The sequence below is a fragment of the Clupea harengus genome, chromosome 19 (assembly GCF_900700415.2).
Source record: "Clupea harengus chromosome 19, Ch_v2.0.2, whole genome shotgun sequence".
In the NCBI taxonomy this organism is placed as follows: domain Eukaryota; kingdom Metazoa; phylum Chordata; class Actinopteri; order Clupeiformes; family Clupeidae; genus Clupea; species Clupea harengus.
In genome coordinates this window covers 1,706,871-1,727,461 of record NC_045170.1, presented here as the reverse complement: position 1 = coordinate 1,727,461, position 20,591 = coordinate 1,706,871, and the positions used below count along the sequence as shown (strand labels likewise).

Genomic DNA, 20,591 nt, shown 5'->3' with positions numbered 1-20,591 from the left:
AAGTTCCGTTGAATTGAATGGGCCACCTCAACGTTCGGAGGTCTGATATTTCTTCCTATATCGACCGCCGCGAAAAATGAATGACCATTGGCAACGGGTTTTGTGCGTCTAATTCACATCTTTCATTTAATTCCTCAAGTAGTCCGGTAATTTAACGTAATGAAAGTAATTGTAACTTCGTCAGCAAGTAATGGGTTGCTACGCAACACCTGAAACTTTAAAGTTCTATTTGAGAGAAGAACTATTTTTTCTATCGTTTTGGCAAGTAACCTTATAATATAGCGGGATAATGTATAGTGCGGTGGTCATTATGGTAAAATAAATCCCTTCAGGACGAAACAATTAAATGTCTATGATGTCAAAGCCGTGATTCCATCATTAGAGTGTGCCCTGCATCACACACACTCAGCTGATCAGAACTTCCATGAGTGGAATCCTGGGGGTTCTAAAACGTAAACGTCGCTGTGCTGGGCACCTGATCTGAGAGAGAAATGAATATGAATCAGCACCTGTTCAAGTTATACAACTCCATTAAGTTCTACCTGTTTGGTGGCGAGGAAATCCGCCAAGCCACTGAGGAGGACAACGGGAAGATCCGACACCATAAGAGCATCAGGGATGCCGGTGCACTCCTCCAGGATGAGGCCCTGCCACTCAAACAGCGGTTGGAGGCTGCCCACAACCTCGGAGTGCTGGGCTACACAGGTAAACACCCAAATAATAATAATTTCATTTTATTTGTAATGCCCTCTTCATTCAGAAGAATCTCACCCCGAAACAGCCAGGCTGTTTACCGTGACCAGAGAGGTCACACATATGGATATGTCCATGGCAAAGACAGGCCCTTCAAATTACTTTTTACATAGTATAATAGTAGAAACAACTCTTAGATAACCCTTGGCAACGACCCAGCTCCGTAAAAATGAGTAGAATATAGAGAAGGGGTGTGCCGGTAGCTCCACTGAGAGGTCATGGGTTCACATCCCAGGGAGGGGCGTACACACAACATGCAGCGATGTGGTTGTAAGGTATTGGATCAAAAGACCACATGTATTCAGGGCGTACCCTGATTCTTAAATACATTTTACATTTTAATACATTCAAGAATGTCTTAGATAAGACAAATCCTGCCTAGAAACTACGACTACTTGACGTGTTTAAAGGCATCCACCCATTCTAGTGAGACTACAGCCTAGAAAGCAAGCGGGGTCTCTTCCTGAGAGCTGCAGGGGTTCAGGCAGGTGTGCTCGTAGCAGGGATACCTAGGGCAAGGAACCCCCATACTGACCACTAAAACGAAAGTACGTGAACATCTAACAGTACAACTCGCCACTGAAGAACATGAGGCAGTAGAACAGGTGCAACTCGCTGTGCACTATGGGAAATGTAGTAACACACCTTAACTTACCGCATTATCAAACAGTATTAATGAAACAATCAATCGAATCACATTACCTAAGGCAATTATGCATATTTAAAAATACATCCAATACAAATCCATTTTAGCTTAACTTAACCGCCTGCTTCTGCCCTGCTCCAGGGGGTTACGAGGCGGCCAACATCTGCTTCGACTTCCTGCCCACCATGGTAGACCTGCTGGGCTCTCCGGAGCGGAGCGACGAGGAGCTGGTGCTGCTGCTGAAGGCTCTGAGCGTCGCCTGCTACGTGCACCTTAGAAACCAGGCCCGCGTCTGCAGCCTGGGCCTCCTCGTCACCGCGACAACCCTCCTCGTCCCCGCCAACCCCCGCTCCCCCATGGTCAGGAAGTGGGCGTGCCACCTGCTGGACGTCCTGTGCTACAACAACGTCCCCGCCCTGCGTGCTCTGCGGCCCGTGCCCGGCCTGCAGGCCAGCCTGGAGCGGTTGGAGGCGGAGGACTGGACCCATTGGCCCAGGAACTACGCCGAGATTCTGCTCAGGGTTCTAGGCTTCTGGCCCGCGGAACCCAGCCAAGAGGACGACGACACAGACATGCAATAAGGGAGACTCTGCTAATCCCACAGCAGACGCAGAGAACTGAGGAAGCGGTTTAAAACATGATCCACAATCAATCACACCAATGCTTACTATTCAAGATCATTAAATGACTTAATGACCCCCGCCCCCCCCAAAGAAAACAGACATGTTGGGTTTTGTTTTTATAAAAAGGAGGGCCGTTTATTTTCATGTACACCAGTTTCGGCTGTGCTACACAGGTCAAGGAACACTCTGTACAAAGGGTGCATAAAAACTGCACAACAACAGTAGGAAAAAAAGACAGAAACATGACTTAAATAAAAAAAAAATTATAAAAAACACCATGCCTCATTTTAACAATGCATCATGGGTAATTGCACGTATTACTGCGAGCGGAGGCCTCCGGGCCTCTCGGGGGTCCTGGGCTCATGATGGTCCAGCCCTCTGGTTCTCAGTATGATCCACATCAGTCCTCGTCCAGCTCTTAGTCCAGTCCTACTCCTTTCTGCTGGGCTCTGCAGACGATGGCTCAGAACTACAATGTTCTTCCTCGTCCTCGCTTTCAGCCTCATCTTGCTCTTCCTCGCTTTGTGCCTCATCTTCCTCGTCCTCGCTTTGTGCCTCATCTTCCTCGAGTTCCTCGCAGTCGTCTTCCTCTTCACCATCCTCTTCCTCAGCATCAAAGGAAAGGTCTCTCAGGTCTTCCAAGTTATCTGGACTCTTTCCCGTTAACCTCTGCCACAGGGAGAAGGTACATTTAGATGCCAAGTTGGGTACACCGATCACACACACAGCTGGGTACACCGATCACACACACACAGCTGGGTACACCGATCACACACACACAGCTGGGTACACCGATCACACACAGGTCTCAGAAATGGGTCTTCTATAGTGTGGCGATTGAATTGGATGGTTAAACATAACTAAGCCAAACCAGTATCCATGTTAGTAAAACTTAAAAGGTACACACACACACACAACAATGTGTCCTGACTGTGACTGTCACGCACACGCGCACACACACACAACCACACACTATGATATCACCTGTCTGGCCGTCGTGCAGGCGCTCACCTCGATCATGTCGGCCATGTGCTGCACGTGCTGGGCCAGCTCCTGCAGCTCCGTGTTCTCACTCTTCAGCAGGGCGATCTCCTCGTCTTTGGACTCGATGGCTTTATGCAACTAGGGGAGGATCACAACAGCCAACGTTAACTCACAACCTCCACTGGATTCATTTATTTCACTCCATTTTACAAATCTGCATTTTACAGCCCGAGGCCGACAGGGAACACAAGCACAGGAGAACTGCTAGATATTCACTCCATATTCACACTCACACTCACTAGATATTCACTCCATCCACATCCACTCCATATTCACTCCATTCACATCCACTAGACATTCACATTCACTAGATAGTCACTCCATTCACTAGATATTCACACTCACTAGATATTCACTCCATCCACATCCACTCCATATTCACTCCATTCACATCCACTAGACATTCACATTCACTAGATAGTCACTCCATTCACTAGATATTCACACTCACTAGATATTCACTCCAGTCACATCCACTCCATATTCACTCCACATCCACTCCATATTCACTCCATTCACATTCACTAGATATTCACTCCATCCACTAGACATTCACTCCATTCACATCCACTAGACAGTCACTCCAAGAGCCCCAGTCACACCCAGAGAGGCCCGTGTTTGGGACCACAAGAGGACTGATCACCCTCTGATAGACCCCAGGGCCGAGGCTGGCCCTGATAGGAGGGAGGGCGTACGGGTCGGGCGGTAGGGTGTACGGGTCGGGGGGGTATGGCGTCAGGCTCGTCTGGAGCGTGGGAACGGGGCCCTTAGGTGGCTAAACATTAGTGAGAAGGCCTTCAGTGATTAACTCACCTTCTCGTTCTCCTGCAGGACGTCGTACAGGGCCTTACGCCGCTCCTCAGCCACTTCCTTCCAGTAGGACGACGGAGGGGATTCTGGGTGGAGAACACAAGCACTGAGTGATCATGAGCCAGAGACCAATCTCTACCATCTACACACACACCTCCCTAGTCTCCACCATCTACACACACCCCTCCCTAGTCTCCACCATCTACACACACCCACCATCTACACACACCCACCATCCACACACACCCACCATCCACACACACCCACCATCCACACACACCCACCATCCACACACACACACTCATCCAGCTCTCATCTGATCTGATTTCTCTGCAGACACACACACACACACCAGAGGGAGGGGGCAGAGTCATGTTATTGTATATAAATAGTGCGGCACACCTCCCTAGTCTCCACCATCGACACACACACACACCCCTCCCTAGTCTCCACCATCTACACACACACACACCCCTCCCTAGTCTCCACCATCTACACACACACACACCCCTCCCTAGTCTCCACCATCGACACACACACACACCCCTCCCTAGTCTCCACCATCTACACACACACACACCCCTCCCTAGTCTCCACCATCTACACACACACACACCCCTCCCTAGTCTCCACCATCTACACACACACACACCCCTCCCTAGTCTCCACCATCTACACACACACACACACCCCTCCCTAGTCTCCACCATCTACACACACACACACCCCTCCCTAGTCTCCACCATCTACACACACACACACCCCCCTCCCTAGTCTACACACACACACACACACACCCCCCTCCCTAGTCTACACACACACACACACACACCCCCCTCCCTAGTCTACACACACACACACACACACACACACACACACACACACACACACACACACACACACACACACACACACACACACACACACACACACACACACACACACACACACACACACACACACACACACACACACACACACACACACACACACACACACACACACACACACACACACACACACACACACCTGTTTCCATGAGTGAGTGGCCAAACTGGTAAGACCACAAGCAATCACAGAAACAGAAGCCAAATGTAGTCATACAGAAAAGACCCAAAGCAGACACCACCACAAGGAACTTTACAGAGTACCAACTGCGACACACACACACAATCTCACCTTTGATCATGAGCTCATAGGCCTCTTGGGAGACCCCCTCTGGGATGATGTCATTCTCTGAGTCTGCAGACCTCATCGCCACCTCCGCCTTCAGCCTCTTGGAACCCTTCACCTGGTCTGCGTTCCATAGCTTCCGTTTGGGAACCACCTTACCCGCCTGATACAGGAGCACAAGATTACCACAGGGTCACTGAATGTTCTAGAGCACAGGGTCACTGAATGTTCTAGAGCATGGTCACTGAATGTTCTAGAGCATGGTCACTGAATGTTCTAGAGCACAGGGTCACTGAATGTTCTAGGGTCACGGAATGTTCTAGAGCAAAGGGTCACTGAATGTTCTAGAGCACAGGGTCACTGAATGTTCTAGAGCACAGGGTCACTGAATGTTCTAGAGCACAGGGTCACTGAATGTTCTAGAGCACAGGTTAAATTAAGGGCTACTCATTCAACATCTAAATCTCAAAAGCACGTGGACTAACGAAGAACAATTACAGACTTTGTTAGAAGCACTTTCACACAGAACAGAGGCCTGTATTTTGTGGAGTGTAAGGTTTATGAAAAGGGGAATGTGTGCATCACCAACCTCAACGGTTCTTTTGACGTTCTTATGGACAGCGGAGGGCTGCAGTGCCTGGAGGGTTCTCCTCGTGGGTCCAGAACCAGTGGCCGGTGCTTGAAAGAAGCTCTAAAATGTGAAACCAAAGTTAACATAACCCAAAAGCACAGGGGTCAGGGGTCATACAGACAGGTGATGACCACAGGGGTATATATACACAGACAGGTGATGACCACAGGGGTATATATACACAGACAGGTGATGCAGACCGCTATCAGCAGGAACATAGAAAGACTTGTGTGAAAATGAGTAAATCCAACCCCTCTGCCCACACCTACAGCTCCCCTCCCCAGAGCAGAGGGGGTTTTCCCTGGGCTGAGAGCACAGGGCCATTGGCTGCCCGGCCCTCTTCATGTCTACCCAACAGCCATTCATCTCCAGTTTCACTCCGCACAGCAGAGCCAATATCAGATGGAGTGAATAGGTGTCGTGTCTTGGCTGTGCGGTGGGGTGTGTGTGTGTGTAGGAGCAGGCGTGGGAAAGGGGCAGACCCTGTCCTCTGACTCACGGGTCCAACACCTCACATTCCCACACGCTGCCATTGGCCACTGGGCCCGCTAACCCTCCTGAACAAATAACCCCACCGTGGGAACCGGCTTCTGATCACCCATTACAGGCACGAGAAGGCTGGTTAATGTTTTGACGTGGAGACAATACATAACTGCACAACACGGGCCAGTTGTTCAATTTCAAACGGAGTTCTCACAATGATTAATTTCAGGATATCTAAGAGTAAGTCTTAACAGATCTTTAGAGTAGACGAGTGTTTGTGTCTAAATCAGGTCTTGTCCTCACAGAACAATCCTTGGGAATACTGACATCCAGTTCAAACTAAGACATTTACACAACTCACATATGCTTGACTTAGCCCTAGCCAAACCATCATAGCCACTCAGATGTTATAAGGGACTTTGATTCAAACTGAACATAGTGCTCAATTACATGCAATCAATCCAGATACCAATCAGACCCAACAATGCTACAAATGACAACATGCAGTTTGACACCGTACAATCTTGTTACAATTACAATATTTATTCCACGATGTACCTATATTGTTTTCAGTCTTCAGAAGCAGACATGTTTTCACCACTTACCTTGATGTTCTCAGAGCTCTTGTCAGAGGATTTCATTTTGCGGATGGAACTCATCTCTATGCTCGTTTAGGGTTTCTGAAAGAAAGAAGTTACATGGGGCAAAAATTAGACAGACAGTATGCAACATTTTGCCACTTGTTGAAGCATGTTGTTTACAAGCAACTAGTACTGGCATCCTCTTCAAATTAAGTTTTCATGATCTATGGTCATGTGAAGGACAGATAAACACACACGTCTGTCTATATAGCCGCCGAGGCTATGTTCCATGTTGTTCTGTGGTCTGGGTCGGACCACCCCGCGAAAATATATAAAAAAGCTTTATCAGCACATCGCTAACTGTGCTAAGGGGTTAGCATGCTAGCAAGCGTTTCCCCACATTTTCTTCGTATTGTTTCAATCGACACCGTGATCAATTTCGGTATCGGTCGCTGATACCTACTGAAAAAACCCGCTGAAAAAAAAACGAATCAGAGCAACAGCTTCGAACCTAGCTAACGTTGATCTCCGATAAGGCAGCCACTCGTTTCTTTACCAAGAAAAGCTATTAGTCAAACACTTAGATAAAAAAAAAGCTGAAGATTTGCGTTGACTGAAATAATGCAAGCAGTAATGTAAACGGACTGCTAGATAGTTAGCTAGATAGCTATCCGGATAGCTAAAAGTGACCACAACAAATATAAAGCTGTAGCCAACACAGAAAGTCCCAAACATCGAACACATTTTAAACACATGAAACCTTTAAGCAGTATAGTCAACATCTCGTAATAATGACCATTACGCACTACGCAATTACTTACTGTATATTTGATGAAACGACACACACGCCTGAACTCGAACAACTCGCACTGCCAGAAGCGCGCCACAAGCTTCATCTTAAGTAGTCGCCGGGATCACGTGGCTTTGCTCACGCGCGAACAGTGGTCGCTTGCCTGCCTGGTCAGCTATTGTTTGCTCGCGCGCCTCACCTGCTGGACAGCTGCTGATGTGTAAACATGTTCGTGCTGAAGGGATAACGTTCTGTTGTGTATCTGGCAAATACAGGGACTTTAACGTCAATACAACCTTGTAGTCACATTGAATCTGTTATTTTACTTTTAAGGTCCGTTTAGTTGGACGTAAATAGGTTTTCATTGCATGCTTCTGTACTGTATGACTTTTTGACTTGAAAAGCCTGAGAGATACATCCGTTTTTAGGGGTGACTTTTTACATTCATTGTGTGCAATACTGTTAAGAAACTTTTAAACACACTAGACCCAGTTCCCTCATATCCAAGGACCCAACAACACCACATAGTTTGAGACACGGGTCAAAGTTGAGCTTTTTCAAGAATAAGGATTTTAAGGACCCATGGGAAGCCTTTAAAATAAAGCACCTCTTTGATCTCTAACAGGGATACTGTGATTTATTACTATAAACTATTATTTAGTTTACATGTAATCTGATAATGGCTGATTATTGTTTATTCATGTGTGCTTATCTAAGCCAAGCAATCCAAGCAATCTATTAATTTATATATGCCATCACTAGCTGTGACCATTTAGACTGTATATTGCTTTCCAATCAAATACACAAGTACAAGAACATATGTCATGTAAATCATCCGCTAACATTTCAATGTGGACCGAGATCTATGGAGAATCCCGTCAATTTCACCTAACAGTTCGGCACGCTACCACCAGGGGGCGACTCGATTACTTTCCCTCTCTGTAGGGATCCAGCAACTTGACTTCCCTAAGGAATACATTAATAATTCTGAGCTACCTTTACAGTAAACTATCAACAGGTTGGTCGTAAGGTCTAATTTGACAATGTCCAAACCCACATTAATCAAACAAAACTGAGGAAGAGACCAATCAAAATGTCAAAAAAGTTCAGAAAGTCTGTTTAGGTAAGACAAGAACTGAAGAAACTGCATGATGTATATAGGTTACACATCACACAGACAGACAGACACACACACACACACACACACACAAAGGGTCTTCATCGCAAGTAACATAGACTGTATATGTAGTTTATAGAACATTCTTAATCCCTCCCTGCTCATATAGCTAGAGAGAGTATGTATTCCGTGTCTATGGTTGGCCCCAGAAAATTAATATACATAAATTATATTCGAATCTAATAGTAAAACATACTGCGATTGAATAACACCCTCATCATTGCATGTTAATTATACACTGACTGTTAAATTATGAAATTAATGTGTTTTAATATAACTGGGTGGATGAATATTATGCCCTTATATTGTCAGTGTATCATTTCACAGTGTGTATTTCAGACATGTTGCGTTTGCCTCCTTTAAGAGCATCGAATGTTGCGTGGTGCCAAAACAAGCGCAGTTGTCAGCAGCGACATAAGTTCACGAGGGACTACTGGCGGATTGTTTTTCATGAGGCAGCTGTCACGTGTCCACGCGGTGTCTGCAGAACTGCGTGACGCGCAGGAGCCATTTTGGATCATTTGTTTGGCGAGGAGCTCCGCTACTCTTTACTCAAACAGGAATTGAAGGCCGGAGACGTCAAAGAACCGATCAAAAGTCGTTTTGCTCAATTACTAACAAGTATGGGTCCGCCAAGAAGCAAATCTCGTCGCATATCTCCCGAAAGAACGGAGGATTTCTGTTGGTTCGTCACTTTATCTTGACATGGCATGGCTGGCTAGGTTGGTTGTTTGTGACGACTGAAAAAAAAAGCTCGAAAACAAGCGGAGATACTACCTTGAAGCGTCAGCGGACGAGAAGATTAATCTGCTGTCAACTGTTGGCATAATTTAATATACAATTGTTACCCCTTGGAAGAGATGGGACAAAGCTAGTTAGCTAGTTGACATGGTTTTTAACTAGTTAAACAATGTGGCTTCAATTTAGACTCCTCAAAATGGTGACGAGCAACAATAGTTAGCTAGGTGGCTAGAAAGCTTCGAAAGATCCGGGTATTCGCTGTAGTAAACTAAGCCTTCTGTTAAATCGAGTGAAAAATGTAAAGAGGCACATTTACAAGCTCTTAAGCAAAGACAGGGGCCTGTTATTACATCGGTAAGTCCAAATTAAAATGTAGCTAGCTGGTGGTGAAGTGTATAGCTGCGTTGCCTAGCTAGCTAGCACAAGTTGGCTAGCTGGCCGACCATCAATAGCTCTCACCATGAGGAATGTTATCGACAATGGCGTTGAAGACCGTGGGCCAGTTTTATGGCTGTAAATATCGACATGTCAACCTACTCTGGTAACTTCTGTGTTTTACCTGGTGCCAACTTGCCCTGGCATCCACATGTGTCTGCCATGGTCGTCAGTACCCCCTGCCATTCGAAGAGCCGTTGCTGAAGTAGTGCTTACAAATAGAAATTACAAACAATAAAAATATCAATTATGAACGAAGCTCTTGGTAATAACAAAAGAGTAGTTCTCTCTGCTCGGTCGTTTGTGTAGGCTTCTATTTCACAGTTTAAAAGCCCGTATCGGCATGGGTTTCGGAAGTAATGAGAACTCTCATTTTTGTTGTCGGTTAACGTTACATTTGCAGCGACAAAAGTCACCGTAATTGTTTTGCTTTCTGTTGAAATTGATTTATACCCTGTGTAGACGCGAGTAGCAGGACGTTTCCTTTGGCCTTAACTTGAATGCCCAGCTTTTACCAATATGATCTCTTGAGAAATCTAGACTGATACTGCTAATGTAGGCCTCGGCGCAACTAAATTTATCAGCGGTCGCACTTTTTCCCATTTTTTCTAAAATGACTTAGCTTGGTTTTGTTGTTTTTTTCCCTTCCTATTAGAAGTAGTATGTAATCCAAACAGTGTAGAGACCTTTACTTTCTCTTCTGTCTGAAAAAGGGGTAACCTTAGCTCTGCGCTGGTAAATAGTACAAAATAACAACAACAACAAAAAAATAGATTCTTTTTAAAAAATTTAAAAAAAGTTAAACGATTGTCATCAACCATGGGGGACGCGACATCCCGAAGAAACCAAATGAGAAATCGACTCCGTGCTCAGCTTCGAAAGAAACGAGAGTCCCTGGCCGACCAGTTCGACTTCAAGATCTACATCGCCTTCGTGTTCAAAGAAAAGGTGGGATTTCGATTTACCATAGTTACCATACCGAAACTCCACTAAGGCAATCTAAACCAGATCTATCGGTCAACATTGAGATGGCATGAAGTTACCATACTGACATTTTTTAAAGAGTCTTTCTAAGTGTCCGTTTGTTTCAAAGCAGCAGTGCTTTTTCTCCTTAAGCAGTTGCCAGTGGTGCTTTTAATTTACTGTGTACTTTTGCCTTTCGCCCCGACCAGAAAAAGAAGTCTGCACTTTTCGAGGTGGCAGAGGTGCTTCCTGTCATGACCAACAACTACGAGGAGAACATCCTGAAAGGCGTGCAGGAGTCCAACTACTCCTTGGAGAGTTCTATTGAGCTGCTGCAGAAGGACATAGTGCAACTGCACGCTCCTCGCTACCAGTCCATGCGCAGGGTGGGTACCTGTGACACACACACACACACACACACACACACACACACAGATTGAATCATTCTCTCGTCTGCACACTTCAGTTACCTGTGAAAAGGCTCCAGCGCTCCAGCCTGACTCTGCACAGACATTTTATATGTGTTTAAAAAAAAAAGAAGCTTGATTCCTCTGTTGAGGGATGGATCATTTATTCTAAATCGTAAGTTGAAATGAATTGCTTAGTGTGTGTGTGTGTGTGTGTGTGTGTCAACTGCAAAGTGCCTTCAGGTGACTTGTGTAATGCTGTCTACGTGTCTTGAGACGGCCGTGCTAACGTAACGCTGTGTGTGTGTCTTGAGACGGCCGTGCTAACGTAACGCGGTGTGCGTGTGTGTGTCTTGCAGGACGTCATTGGGTGCACCCAGGAGATGGACTTCATCCTCTGGCCCCGCAATGATATAGAGAAGATAGTGTGCCTCCTGTTCTCCCGCTGGAAGGGGGCCGACCACGAGCCCTTTCGGCCTGTTCAGGTATGCCCCTCTCGACCTCTGACCTCTGCCCTGGTACGCCACTCTTGACCTCTGCCCTGGTACGCCCCTCTTGACCTCTGACCTCTTCAAGCCATACTCACTCACTCGGGAGGTTCAGTTCCCAGAATGCCCTACTGGGTAAACGGGCATTAGACGCTAACCTCCACAGTCACATCCATTTATACTTCACCTTGTGTGTGTGTGTGTGTGTGTGTGTGTGTGTGTGTGTGTGTGTGTGTGTGTCTAAAAACTTGAAGTATTGAGCCATGAGAATTTATTTATACTTAGGATCCTCTGTAGACTTGAACTACTGAACATTTAAATGACCGTTTGAAGTTAAGTCCACAGTTCACCAGTTGGAAGAACAGGACCATAAGCAGTTGGCAGTTGGCTCCCTCCCTCAGCAGTCGTGGGTGGGTTATTATGTAACTCATTTTCTGGTTGCAGGCCAAGTTTGAATTTCATCATGGAGACTACGAGAAACAGTTCTTGCATGCTGTTGGCCGCAAGGACAAAGCTGGGATGGTTATGAACAACCCCAATCAATCCGTGTTTCTCTTTATGGACAAACAGCACTTACAGGTAGTGTACCGGGGAGCTGTCTATCTCTAACCAGTGACTCTCTTAATCTAAAGACAGATGTGGGGTTTAAGTTGGATTTAGAAATTCATTTTTTCGTTAGTCCGTTACTGTTAGGAATTTGGCAAATTACATGTGTGGACCAATGCAAGCAGATGCAGTGCAGATCCATTGTCAAGTGTGTTGAATCATATTAGTGTTTATTGCCAAGTAGGTTTACACCTACCTGGAATTTGTTCTGGTGTGTAGGTGCATACAGTGAACATAAAAACATACAGACACAATAAGTACTACACATAACATAAAAACACACTAAGTACTACACATGAGAAGTACTTCAGATGAAACACAGTATATAGGATACAATATATATATATATAAAACAAATGTATATAAAAAAGTATATTAGAGGTAAAAAGCAAAGAGTGTACACATGCATGAACTAGCTCTCCATCTCCCTCTTCAGACTCCAAAGACCAAGGCCACAGTCTTCAAGGTGTGCAGCATCTGTCTGTACCTGCCGCAAGACCAGCTGACGTGCTGGGGCGTGGGCGACGTGGAGGACCACCTGCGTCCCTACATGCCAGACTAGCTCTCCGCCCGTGCCCCCCAGCAAGCGCACCCCCCTGCCCCACCCCACCCCTCCCCTCCCCTCCCCAGCCCCACCAAAGCAAGTTGCCCTCATCGTTAATGTTCCTCTATTGAATAGAATTGAACTTGTGCTTGGAACTCTCCTTTTTTTCTTTTTTTTTTGTGTTTACCACTCATCCTCATCAAACCCCCCCACCCACCACCTTCACCTACCCCTCACCCCCCCCCCCCCCACGTGTTGATCAAGCCTTCTGCCAGAATTTGGTTTGGTTTCCCCCAACCCCACCCCACCCACACACACATCCTCCCAACCCCCCCCCCCACACACACACACACCCACAACCCCCTTCTCCACCGGTCAGAACCTTTGTAGTTTTGTGTTTTTTTTTATTTGAACCTGCAAGAACATTGATTTGAGTGGTTGTTCCCCTGGAGCAGCACGGCGAACAACAGCAGTCACAGAAGGAGCCTGGCGACCGCAGGACGAGGAGAGAGAGAGAAATCAAACACAGGATCCAGAGGCCGTGCTCTTCATAACGGTCATCTGGTTTTGGACTGCTAGTGTGTCCAGGTCGTGAAGGATTGTTAAAACTTGTCTGTTGTGTGGAATGGGGGGGGGGGGGGATATCTGGGGGGTAAATGACAATCTGTGACTAAGGACAAACAAGCCGGGGGGGTTAACTCCTGATATGCAAAGATGTAACGGGGGTGAATCGTACTTCAACTCATTTGGTCTAGGCATCGCTTCTCCTCTCGTCCTTTTAATCTGCCTTTTTCGTTTTGCTGGACTTATTTTCTCTTTTATTGAGTGTCATTCCTTGCCTATTAATCAAAACCGTATGTCATTTTTTGTTCTGTAACTTACACCATGGAGTAAGATCTGGAGTTCGGGGAGCGGGGGTGCAAACGGTGCGTGACGATGCAACGCTGCGAGCGAAGTCGGGTCGGGTTGGGTTGGACTGATGGAGTCATAGTCACCAGTCAAGCCACTTATGCACTAGACATTTAAGCTACTGAATTCAGATTCTGGTGATGGGGAAACTGATGGGGAAAACTAATGTTTAATGTTTCAGCTTATTTGCCACATGGGATACACCATGTCAGGACGAAGTTTAAGGATCACTAGAATTCTTGTTTTTCTTTTAATTGACAGAAAAACCAATCTTTAATATAATAAAAAAAACTAATTATTGCAGTGCTTATAAGTGGGACATGGTATCTGTAAGTCTGCTTTTCTTGGTGAATAAGACATTAAATCATTTCATTGAATTTCTTTCTTGTTAAATAATTTTGCATTATAACAACGATGGTAATGGCTCATTTTTTGTCCCTCCATGTTTGGAACGATTGTTTGAAATAAATCCACACTGCTGAACATATCCCAAAAAAAAAATCAGTGCAGCCTTTTGAAAATCTCTGTCTTTTATTAACATCTTTTGAACGTAGAATGATTACCTACACACAATATGATTTAAACCATCCAAGCTTCCCTCCCTGCGTATGTCTTTTACAGACAAGACATTAACTTCCGAGGTGCTTTGTGTGCCTGCCCTGTGCTATCAATTTCCCCGTTGCTTTGTTGGTGAGATCTACTGTGGCAAAGGCCAGCGTCCGTCCCTGTTTCAGAACCTGTGCGGTGATTAGGACATCTTCTCCCACTTTAGCGGCGTTCATGTACCTGTCACACAGGGATACATTTGAAATGAATCAGGTGACTCTACTCGGGCACTCATGGTATTCACAGGTAAATGCTTGCTCAGAGACTCACGTGATGTTCATGTCGACACTGACGCCAGGCGCACACCTCTCAGAGTACATAATCGCAACCGTCGAGATGTTATCAACCAGGGTCGCCGTCAGCCCCCCGTGAAGCGTGCCACCGCGGTTTGTGTGTTCCTCCTCAACCTTCAACTCACACACCACCTTGCCGGGACTCGCAGATAGAAGATTCACCTGCAGAAACGCAGCAACGACACCGAAAAAGCGGCTACAAAACTTAGTGGGGTTAACAGCTCAGAAAAGTCACACTCTGTCATAAGTCCTACGCTGGCACTGGGGAGTGGGCACCTCTGGAAACGTACCCCTCTCTGAGACACAGTACGGTACATGTCCCTTCGGAGTTTCTGCACAACACCACATACCGCTAGCGATAGCGTTATACACTCGGCTAACATTTCTTCAAAGACAAGATGGTGTCGACTAACCTTGCTTAAAACGCGATCAAATCCATGGGTGTCCACCATAGTCTTCATGATCTGTTTTATCGAATTAAGTGATAGAGAAACCATTTTGCTCTGTGACAACTCTGCTGTTCAATTCAAAAGACCCAATGTCAACTTTTAAATACAGGTGTCCAACACTGAGACTACCGGAAACTAGAAAGTCAACAAAAACTTGTTGAAATAAAAGTCTGTCCAGTGAGCGTTGGTGGTGTTTGAAAACAACCTTTGAAATAATTGTCTTGAACCAATGTAATGCTGTACTATTTATTTATAAATGAACACACCTCTAACCTGTTTATACTCCCTCGTATACTCCCATGTTATGCATTGAACATAAACACCATATGAACGTCAACACTTCTGCACGGTAGCAAAGTAGTTCGGTTTAATATTTTCATCCGGAGTTATTTTGCCGTTGCACTATTCGTGGGAAGCGCGGTGAGAGGCAGGAGTTGGACTTGACTGGAGACGCTTCTTGGATATTTTTTAGTTTCAAGTGAGAAGCCAGTTGTGCGTAGATGTTGCATATTGATCTCACTAGGTGGGTACGTTTATAATGGCTTCCACGGCCACCGAAGCCTCAGCGGGGGATGACGTGGAGGAGACGAGGCTCCTGATGTGCGAGGAGTTTGCGTCCATCACCGGATCAGACACCGCAGCGGCTCAATGCTACTTGGCAGAGAATGACTGGGAGATGGAGGTAATCAATGCTGCCCACATTCTTGTGACACTATGGAAAGAACAGCCTGTTTAATTCTTGCTCATGTCAGGGATGCAGTGGTTGATTGATTATAGTAACAATAAACGTTTACGTCACTTTTGTAGCAAGTCATTATACGTAGTCGAGTTTAACGTAACTGCTGATGTGGCCTGATGGGAAAAGCGTTTAGTCTACGTTCCAACTGGATCCCAGTGCAGTGTTGATGAAGCATGTCATCGTGTCATCATGTTTTAGAGGGCTTTGAACTCGTTCTTCGAGGCAGACATGGAATCAGCATTTGACGTTCAGTTCGTAGAAGAGACGAGAAAGGAGAACGACAAAACAGAAGTTAAAAGAAAGACTTCAGCGGATCCAGATGAGACGAAGAGCTTAGGAGCCAGCAACAAGCGGTTAAAAAGAGCCGAGTCTGCCTGGTAAGTGGACTTGGTGTTGAATTATCACATAATAAATAAATATTAATAATCTGCGGCCACGATTGAACACTGGTTCATATGTATGGCTTTTCCCAAACGTGTAGCATAGACCTGACCAGTGAGGAGCCCGGTAGCTCCCGTAGCACCGTGTCGGTGGAGAGCAAGGCCCACGCACAGCCAGCAGAGGAGCAGGAGGCCAACGGAAAACTGTCTCTGCTCACGTGGAACGTGGACGGCCTGGACACGCTGAGCCTAGGCGAACGCGCTCGCGGCCTCTGCTCCTACCTGGCTCTGTAAGTGACCCGATGGATGGCCGACTGAAATGGTGCAGTCCTGATCTGGATCGAGCCACATCAGGGCTGGGAGTGGAGCTGGACTGTTACTCACTCATTCATGTTGTGTTTTAAAGGGTGGACTATACGGTGACTGACGATGTTACTTCCTCCTCCATAGATACACCCCAGACGTGGTGTTTCTGCAGGAGCTGGTTCCGCCATACATCCAGTACATCAGGAAAAGAGCCGTCAGCTACACCATCATTGAGGGTAGGACACCGTTTGGAACTCAATCTTAGTTGTGTGTGTGTGTGTGTGTGTGTGTGTGTGTGTGTGTGTGTGTGTGTCAATGTGGTGTTTAAGGTTTTCAGTTGTGGTGTGTAAGGTAGCCTATGTGTCTCTTCTCACCGTGTCCAGGAGGGGAAGATGGCTACTTCACCGGCGTGATGCTGAAGAAGTCCAGAGTAAAGTTCCTGAAGAGTGAGATCGTCTCTTACCCCATGACTCAGATGATGAGGAACCTGTTAGTGGCTCAGGTATTAATAATTAAGACCTTTGTCAGGTATTATATTTAACTTGAAAGCTTAGGTTGTACTAGATCAAAACATGAAATTAAAAGTGTAGTATATAATATAGTATATTTATTTCCTGAAATAAACCCGCTGACTTGCTACATGTCTCACCTTGGCTTCCAAGAACCCTGCTCTTCCTTCAGTGTGTCTCGTGGTCATCAGTGGACTTGAGTGTGGCGGAACATTTAACCCTCTTGAGTGTGGCGGAACGTTTAACCCACTTGAGTGTGGCGGGACGTTTAACCCACTCGAGTGTGGCGGAACGTTTAACCCACTTGAGTGTGGCGGGACGTTTAACCCACTTGAGTGTGGAGGGACGTTTAACCCTCTTGAGTGTGGCCGGAACGTTTAACCCTCTTGAGTGTGGCGGAACGTTTAACCCACTTGAATGTGGCGGAATGTTTAACCCACTTGTAAATGATAATAAACTCCTTACTCTGGAGTTCAAATGTCCAGTGGCCTTGTTCAGTACATAGAAACAACTCTGAGTTATAGCACTGCATCTCCAGTCACTGGATAGCGTGTGTTAGCGCACTGAGCTAGCGTGTGTTAGTGCACTGCGTCTGCAGTCCTGGGCTAGCGTGTGTTAATGCACTGCCTCTCCAGTCCTGGGCTAGCGTGTGTTAGTGCAGTGACCTAGCGTGTGCTAGTGCACTGCATCTCCAGTCACGGGCTAGCGTGTGTTAGTGCACTGAGCTAGCGTGTGCTAATGTACTCAGCTAGCGTGTGTTAGTGTACTGCGTCTCCAGTCACGGGCTAGCGTGTGCTAATGCTAGCAGTTGTTCTTCTGCATGTGGGTGTTCCTCAGGTCAGCTTCCAGGGCCTGGAGTTCTGTCTGATGACCTCACACTTTGAGAGCTGCAAGAACCAATCAGAGGAGCGCATGAACCAGCTGAGGGTGACGTTAAAGAAGATGATGGAGGTGCCCGAGAAGACCACCGTCATCTTTGGGGGCGACACCAACCTCAGGGACACTGAGGTGAGGCTCACACGGCTAACACACCAACCTCAGGGACACTAACACGGCTAACACACCAACCTCAGGGACACTAACACGGCTAACACACCAACCTCAGGTGAGACTCACACGGCTAACACACCAACCTCAGGGACACTCAGGTGAGACTCACACGGCTAACACACCAACCTCAGGGACACTGAGGTGAGGCTAACACGGCTAACACACCAACCTCAGGGATACTGAGGTGAGGCTAACGGCTAACACACCAACCTCAGGGACACTGAGGTGAGGCTAATGGCTAACACACCAACCTCAGGGACACTGAGGTGAGGCTAACGGCTAACACACCAACCTCAGGTGAGGCTCACACGGCTAACACACCAACCTCAGGTGAGACTCACACGGCTAACACACCAACCTCAGGGATACTGAGGTGAGGCTAACGGCTAACACACCAACCTCAGGGACACTGAGGTGAGGCTAACGGCTAACACACCAACCTCAGGGACACTGAGGTGAGGCTAACGGCTAACACACCAACCTCAGGTGAGGCTCACACGGCTAACACACCAACCTTAGGGACACTGAGGTGAGGCTAACGGCTAACACACCAACCTCAGGTGAGACTCACACGGCTAACACACCAACCTCAGGTGAGACTCTCACGGCTAACACACCAACCTCAGGGATACTGAGGTGAGGCTAACGGCTAACGGTGGCTAACACACCAACCATTTTAGTTTAAATTAGATCATTAAAGTAAACCACTTGTTATCGCCACCGACAGGTTCGTAATGGTTATTATATGTGTCTAACAACATCCCAAGCCTTTCTTTTGTAACAATTTCAAAACGTTTAACATAATTAATATTGTTCTATTATAATAATTAATAACGTTTAACATAAGCACATTGTTTTATCTAGGCTACACAAAATATCTGTGTGTGTGTGTGTGTGTGTGTAGGTGGTGAAGGTGGGCGGTCTGCCGGTGGGAGTGTGTGACGTGTGGGAGAGTCTGGGGAAAGAGGAACACTGCCGGTACACCTGGGACACCAAGGCCAACAGCAACAAGAGTCTGCCCTACGTCAGCAGGTGCCGCTTCGACCGCGTGTTCCTGAGGCCCGCCCGGCAGGGGCCCAAGATGGCCGCCGATCACATGATCCTGGTGGGGCAGGAGAAGCTGGACTGTGGGCGATACACCAGCGACCACTGGGGCATTTACTGCAGTTTCAGCACCTGAGCACCGTGGGATAGAGAGTGTGTGTGTGTGTGTGTGTGTGTGTGTGTGATACACCAGCGACCACTGGGGCATCTACTGCAGCTTCAGCACCTGAGCACCCTGGGATAGAGTGTGTGTGTGTGTGTGTGTGTGTGTGTGTGTGTGTGTGTGTGTGTGTGTGTGTGTGTGTGTGTGTGTGTGATGCGCCAGCGACCACTGGGGCATTTACTGCAGCTTCAGCACCTGAGCACCCTGGGATAGAGAGAGTGTGTGTGTGTGTGTGTGTGTGTTACGCCAGCGACCACTGGGGCATTTACTGCAGTTTCAGCACCTAAGCACCCTGGGATAGAGGCACTTCTCGAGTGTGTGTGTGTGTGTATGGTGTTTTAATGAGAGGCACTGTGTGTGTGTGTGTGTGTGTGTAGAACATCAGCTTCACACTAAGTGGTTTTGAGTTGCTGGAAGTCCGATCTGCACGCATCAAGAAGGAAGCGCCGAGGATGTTTGAAAATCATCAAGACCAGTGTGGTCAGATCAGCAGATACATTTTATGACCAGAATTTCAGTTGAATAAATCAACCAACCCAAGAGCAGATGAACCCCAGTCAGCTCTGAAAGTGAGTGTGTGTGTGTGTGTGTGTGTGTGTGTGTGTGTGTGTGTGTGTGTGTGTGTGTGTGTGTGTGTGTGTGTGTGACCCCAGTGAGCTCTGAAAGGAAGACTACCAGATGAACCCCAGTGAGGTGTGTGTGTGTGTGTGTGTGAGACTACCTCTACTGCGCTATGGCTGCAGGGTCAGACGCTAGCATCGGTCGCTAGCATCAGGCGCTAGCGTCGATCACTGCGCCGGCTTCACATAAAGGACCCTCAGCACAGTCCTAGTGACATTTAAAGCCTTACCAGTGGAGTGCGTTTGGAGAGATTACTGAATGCTTGTGTTAGGTATTGAAATGTTCTTTTAATCTGTTAGGTATTGACATTTTCTTTTAAGCTGTTTTAAATAAAATGACTGTTCAAGCTTTTACAATCTGAAGCCTTGTTATTTTACTTAATACTTAACTTGCACTTTTAAAAACCTTTTTTTTTAATTATTTCCTATGTACAGTCGTATTTATTGTTACACTAGGTCTTTATTGCTCGTAGCTAGATTGTTCTCTCCTTTGTACGTCGCTTTGGATAAAAGCATTTGCTAAATGATTAAATCTAAATGTATTGTGTAAGTCTGTAGGATATTTGATTGCATATTAGGACAGTGAGTGCTTTAGACCACTAGAGGGCAGGCTAGCGCATCATTTCAC

The 20,591-nt window shown here is 46.6% G+C and overlaps 5 protein-coding genes across 5 annotated transcripts; 3 read left to right on the top strand and 2 right to left on the bottom strand.

Annotated features, from left to right (window-relative positions):
- Positions 1-492: 492 nt before the first annotated feature.
- Positions 493-2,142, top strand: LOC122133823 (armadillo-like helical domain-containing protein 2). The gene is made up of 3 exons (XM_042710719.1): positions 493-705; positions 1,321-1,358; positions 1,507-2,142. Exons 1-3 carry the CDS (start codon positions 498-500, stop codon positions 1,978-1,980), a joined length of 720 nt encoding a protein of 239 aa, XP_042566653.1. The 5' UTR covers positions 493-497; the 3' UTR covers positions 1,981-2,142.
- Positions 2,143-2,284: 142 nt separating this feature from the next.
- Positions 2,285-7,670, bottom strand: gmnn (geminin DNA replication inhibitor). Its single transcript, XM_012829682.3, has 7 exons — positions 7,566-7,670; positions 6,769-6,843; positions 5,639-5,740; positions 5,056-5,212; positions 3,880-3,962; positions 3,034-3,144; positions 2,285-2,691 (listed from the first exon to the last, which is right to left on the bottom strand). Exons 2-7 carry the CDS (start codon positions 6,820-6,822, stop codon positions 2,452-2,454), a joined length of 747 nt encoding a protein of 248 aa, XP_012685136.2. The 5' UTR covers positions 6,823-6,843; positions 7,566-7,670; the 3' UTR covers positions 2,285-2,451.
- A 1,512-nt stretch (positions 7,671-9,182) lies between these two features.
- c19h6orf62 (chromosome 19 C6orf62 homolog) lies at positions 9,183-13,093 on the top strand. The gene is made up of 5 exons (XM_031586270.2): positions 9,183-10,835; positions 11,060-11,236; positions 11,617-11,742; positions 12,190-12,324; positions 12,788-13,093. Exons 1-5 carry the CDS (start codon positions 10,707-10,709, stop codon positions 12,911-12,913), a joined length of 693 nt encoding a protein of 230 aa, XP_031442130.1. The 5' UTR covers positions 9,183-10,706; the 3' UTR covers positions 12,914-13,093.
- A 1,223-nt stretch (positions 13,094-14,316) lies between these two features.
- On the bottom strand, positions 14,317-15,299 carry acot13 (acyl-CoA thioesterase 13). The gene is made up of 3 exons (XM_012829686.3): positions 15,117-15,299; positions 14,681-14,865; positions 14,317-14,590 (listed from the first exon to the last, which is right to left on the bottom strand). Exons 1-3 carry the CDS (start codon positions 15,198-15,200, stop codon positions 14,434-14,436), a joined length of 426 nt encoding a protein of 141 aa, XP_012685140.1. The 5' UTR covers positions 15,201-15,299; the 3' UTR covers positions 14,317-14,433.
- A 244-nt stretch (positions 15,300-15,543) lies between these two features.
- tdp2b (tyrosyl-DNA phosphodiesterase 2b) lies at positions 15,544-20,315 on the top strand. Its single transcript, XM_042710669.1, has 7 exons — positions 15,544-15,834; positions 16,090-16,268; positions 16,373-16,561; positions 16,722-16,813; positions 16,961-17,079; positions 17,924-18,094; positions 19,041-20,315. Exons 1-7 carry the CDS (start codon positions 15,691-15,693, stop codon positions 19,314-19,316), a joined length of 1,170 nt encoding a protein of 389 aa, XP_042566603.1. The 5' UTR covers positions 15,544-15,690; the 3' UTR covers positions 19,317-20,315.
- The last annotated feature ends 276 nt before the right edge of the window (positions 20,316-20,591 follow it).

Excerpts from the sequence above, each read along its gene's own strand:
- acot13 (XM_012829686.3), bottom strand. The coding sequence starts at position 15,200 with ATGGTTTCTCTATCACTTAATTCGATAAAACAGATCATGAAGACTATG. Across the intron at positions 14,866-15,116 it reads TTGATCGCGTTTTAAGCAAG|GTGAATCTTCTATCTGCGAG; the intron begins GTTAGTCGACAC and ends GCGTTTCTGCAG. Across the intron at positions 14,591-14,680 it reads AGTGTCGACATGAACATCAC|GTACATGAACGCCGCTAAAG; the intron begins GTGAGTCTCTGA and ends CCTGTGTGACAG.
- gmnn (XM_012829682.3), bottom strand. The coding sequence starts at position 6,822 with ATGAGTTCCATCCGCAAAATGAAATCCTCTGACAAGAGCTCTGAGAAC. Across the intron at positions 3,963-5,055 it reads CTATGAGCTCATGATCAAAG|AATCCCCTCCGTCGTCCTAC; the intron begins GTGAGATTGTGT and ends TTCTCCACCCAG. Across the intron at positions 2,692-3,033 it reads ACATGGCCGACATGATCGAG|AGGTTAACGGGAAAGAGTCC; the intron begins GTGAGCGCCTGC and ends TCCCTGTGGCAG.
- tdp2b (XM_042710669.1), top strand. The coding sequence starts at position 15,691 with ATGGCTTCCACGGCCACCGAAGCCTCAGCGGGGGATGACGTGGAGGAG. Across the intron at positions 16,814-16,960 it reads CAGCTACACCATCATTGAGG|GAGGGGAAGATGGCTACTTC; the intron begins GTAGGACACCGT and ends CACCGTGTCCAG. Across the intron at positions 18,095-19,040 it reads CCAACCTCAGGGACACTGAG|GTGGTGAAGGTGGGCGGTCT; the intron begins GTGAGGCTCACA and ends GTGTGTGTGTAG.
- c19h6orf62 (XM_031586270.2), top strand. The coding sequence starts at position 10,707 with ATGGGGGACGCGACATCCCGAAGAAACCAAATGAGAAATCGACTCCGT. Across the intron at positions 10,836-11,059 it reads CCTTCGTGTTCAAAGAAAAG|AAAAAGAAGTCTGCACTTTT; the intron begins GTGGGATTTCGA and ends CGCCCCGACCAG. Across the intron at positions 11,237-11,616 it reads GCTACCAGTCCATGCGCAGG|GACGTCATTGGGTGCACCCA; the intron begins GTGGGTACCTGT and ends TGTGTCTTGCAG.
- LOC122133823 (XM_042710719.1), top strand. The coding sequence starts at position 498 with ATGAATCAGCACCTGTTCAAGTTATACAACTCCATTAAGTTCTACCTG. Across the intron at positions 706-1,320 it reads CGGAGTGCTGGGCTACACAG|TACAACTCGCCACTGAAGAA; the intron begins GTAAACACCCAA and ends AACATCTAACAG. Across the intron at positions 1,359-1,506 it reads AACATGAGGCAGTAGAACAG|CTTAACTTAACCGCCTGCTT; the intron begins GTGCAACTCGCT and ends AATCCATTTTAG.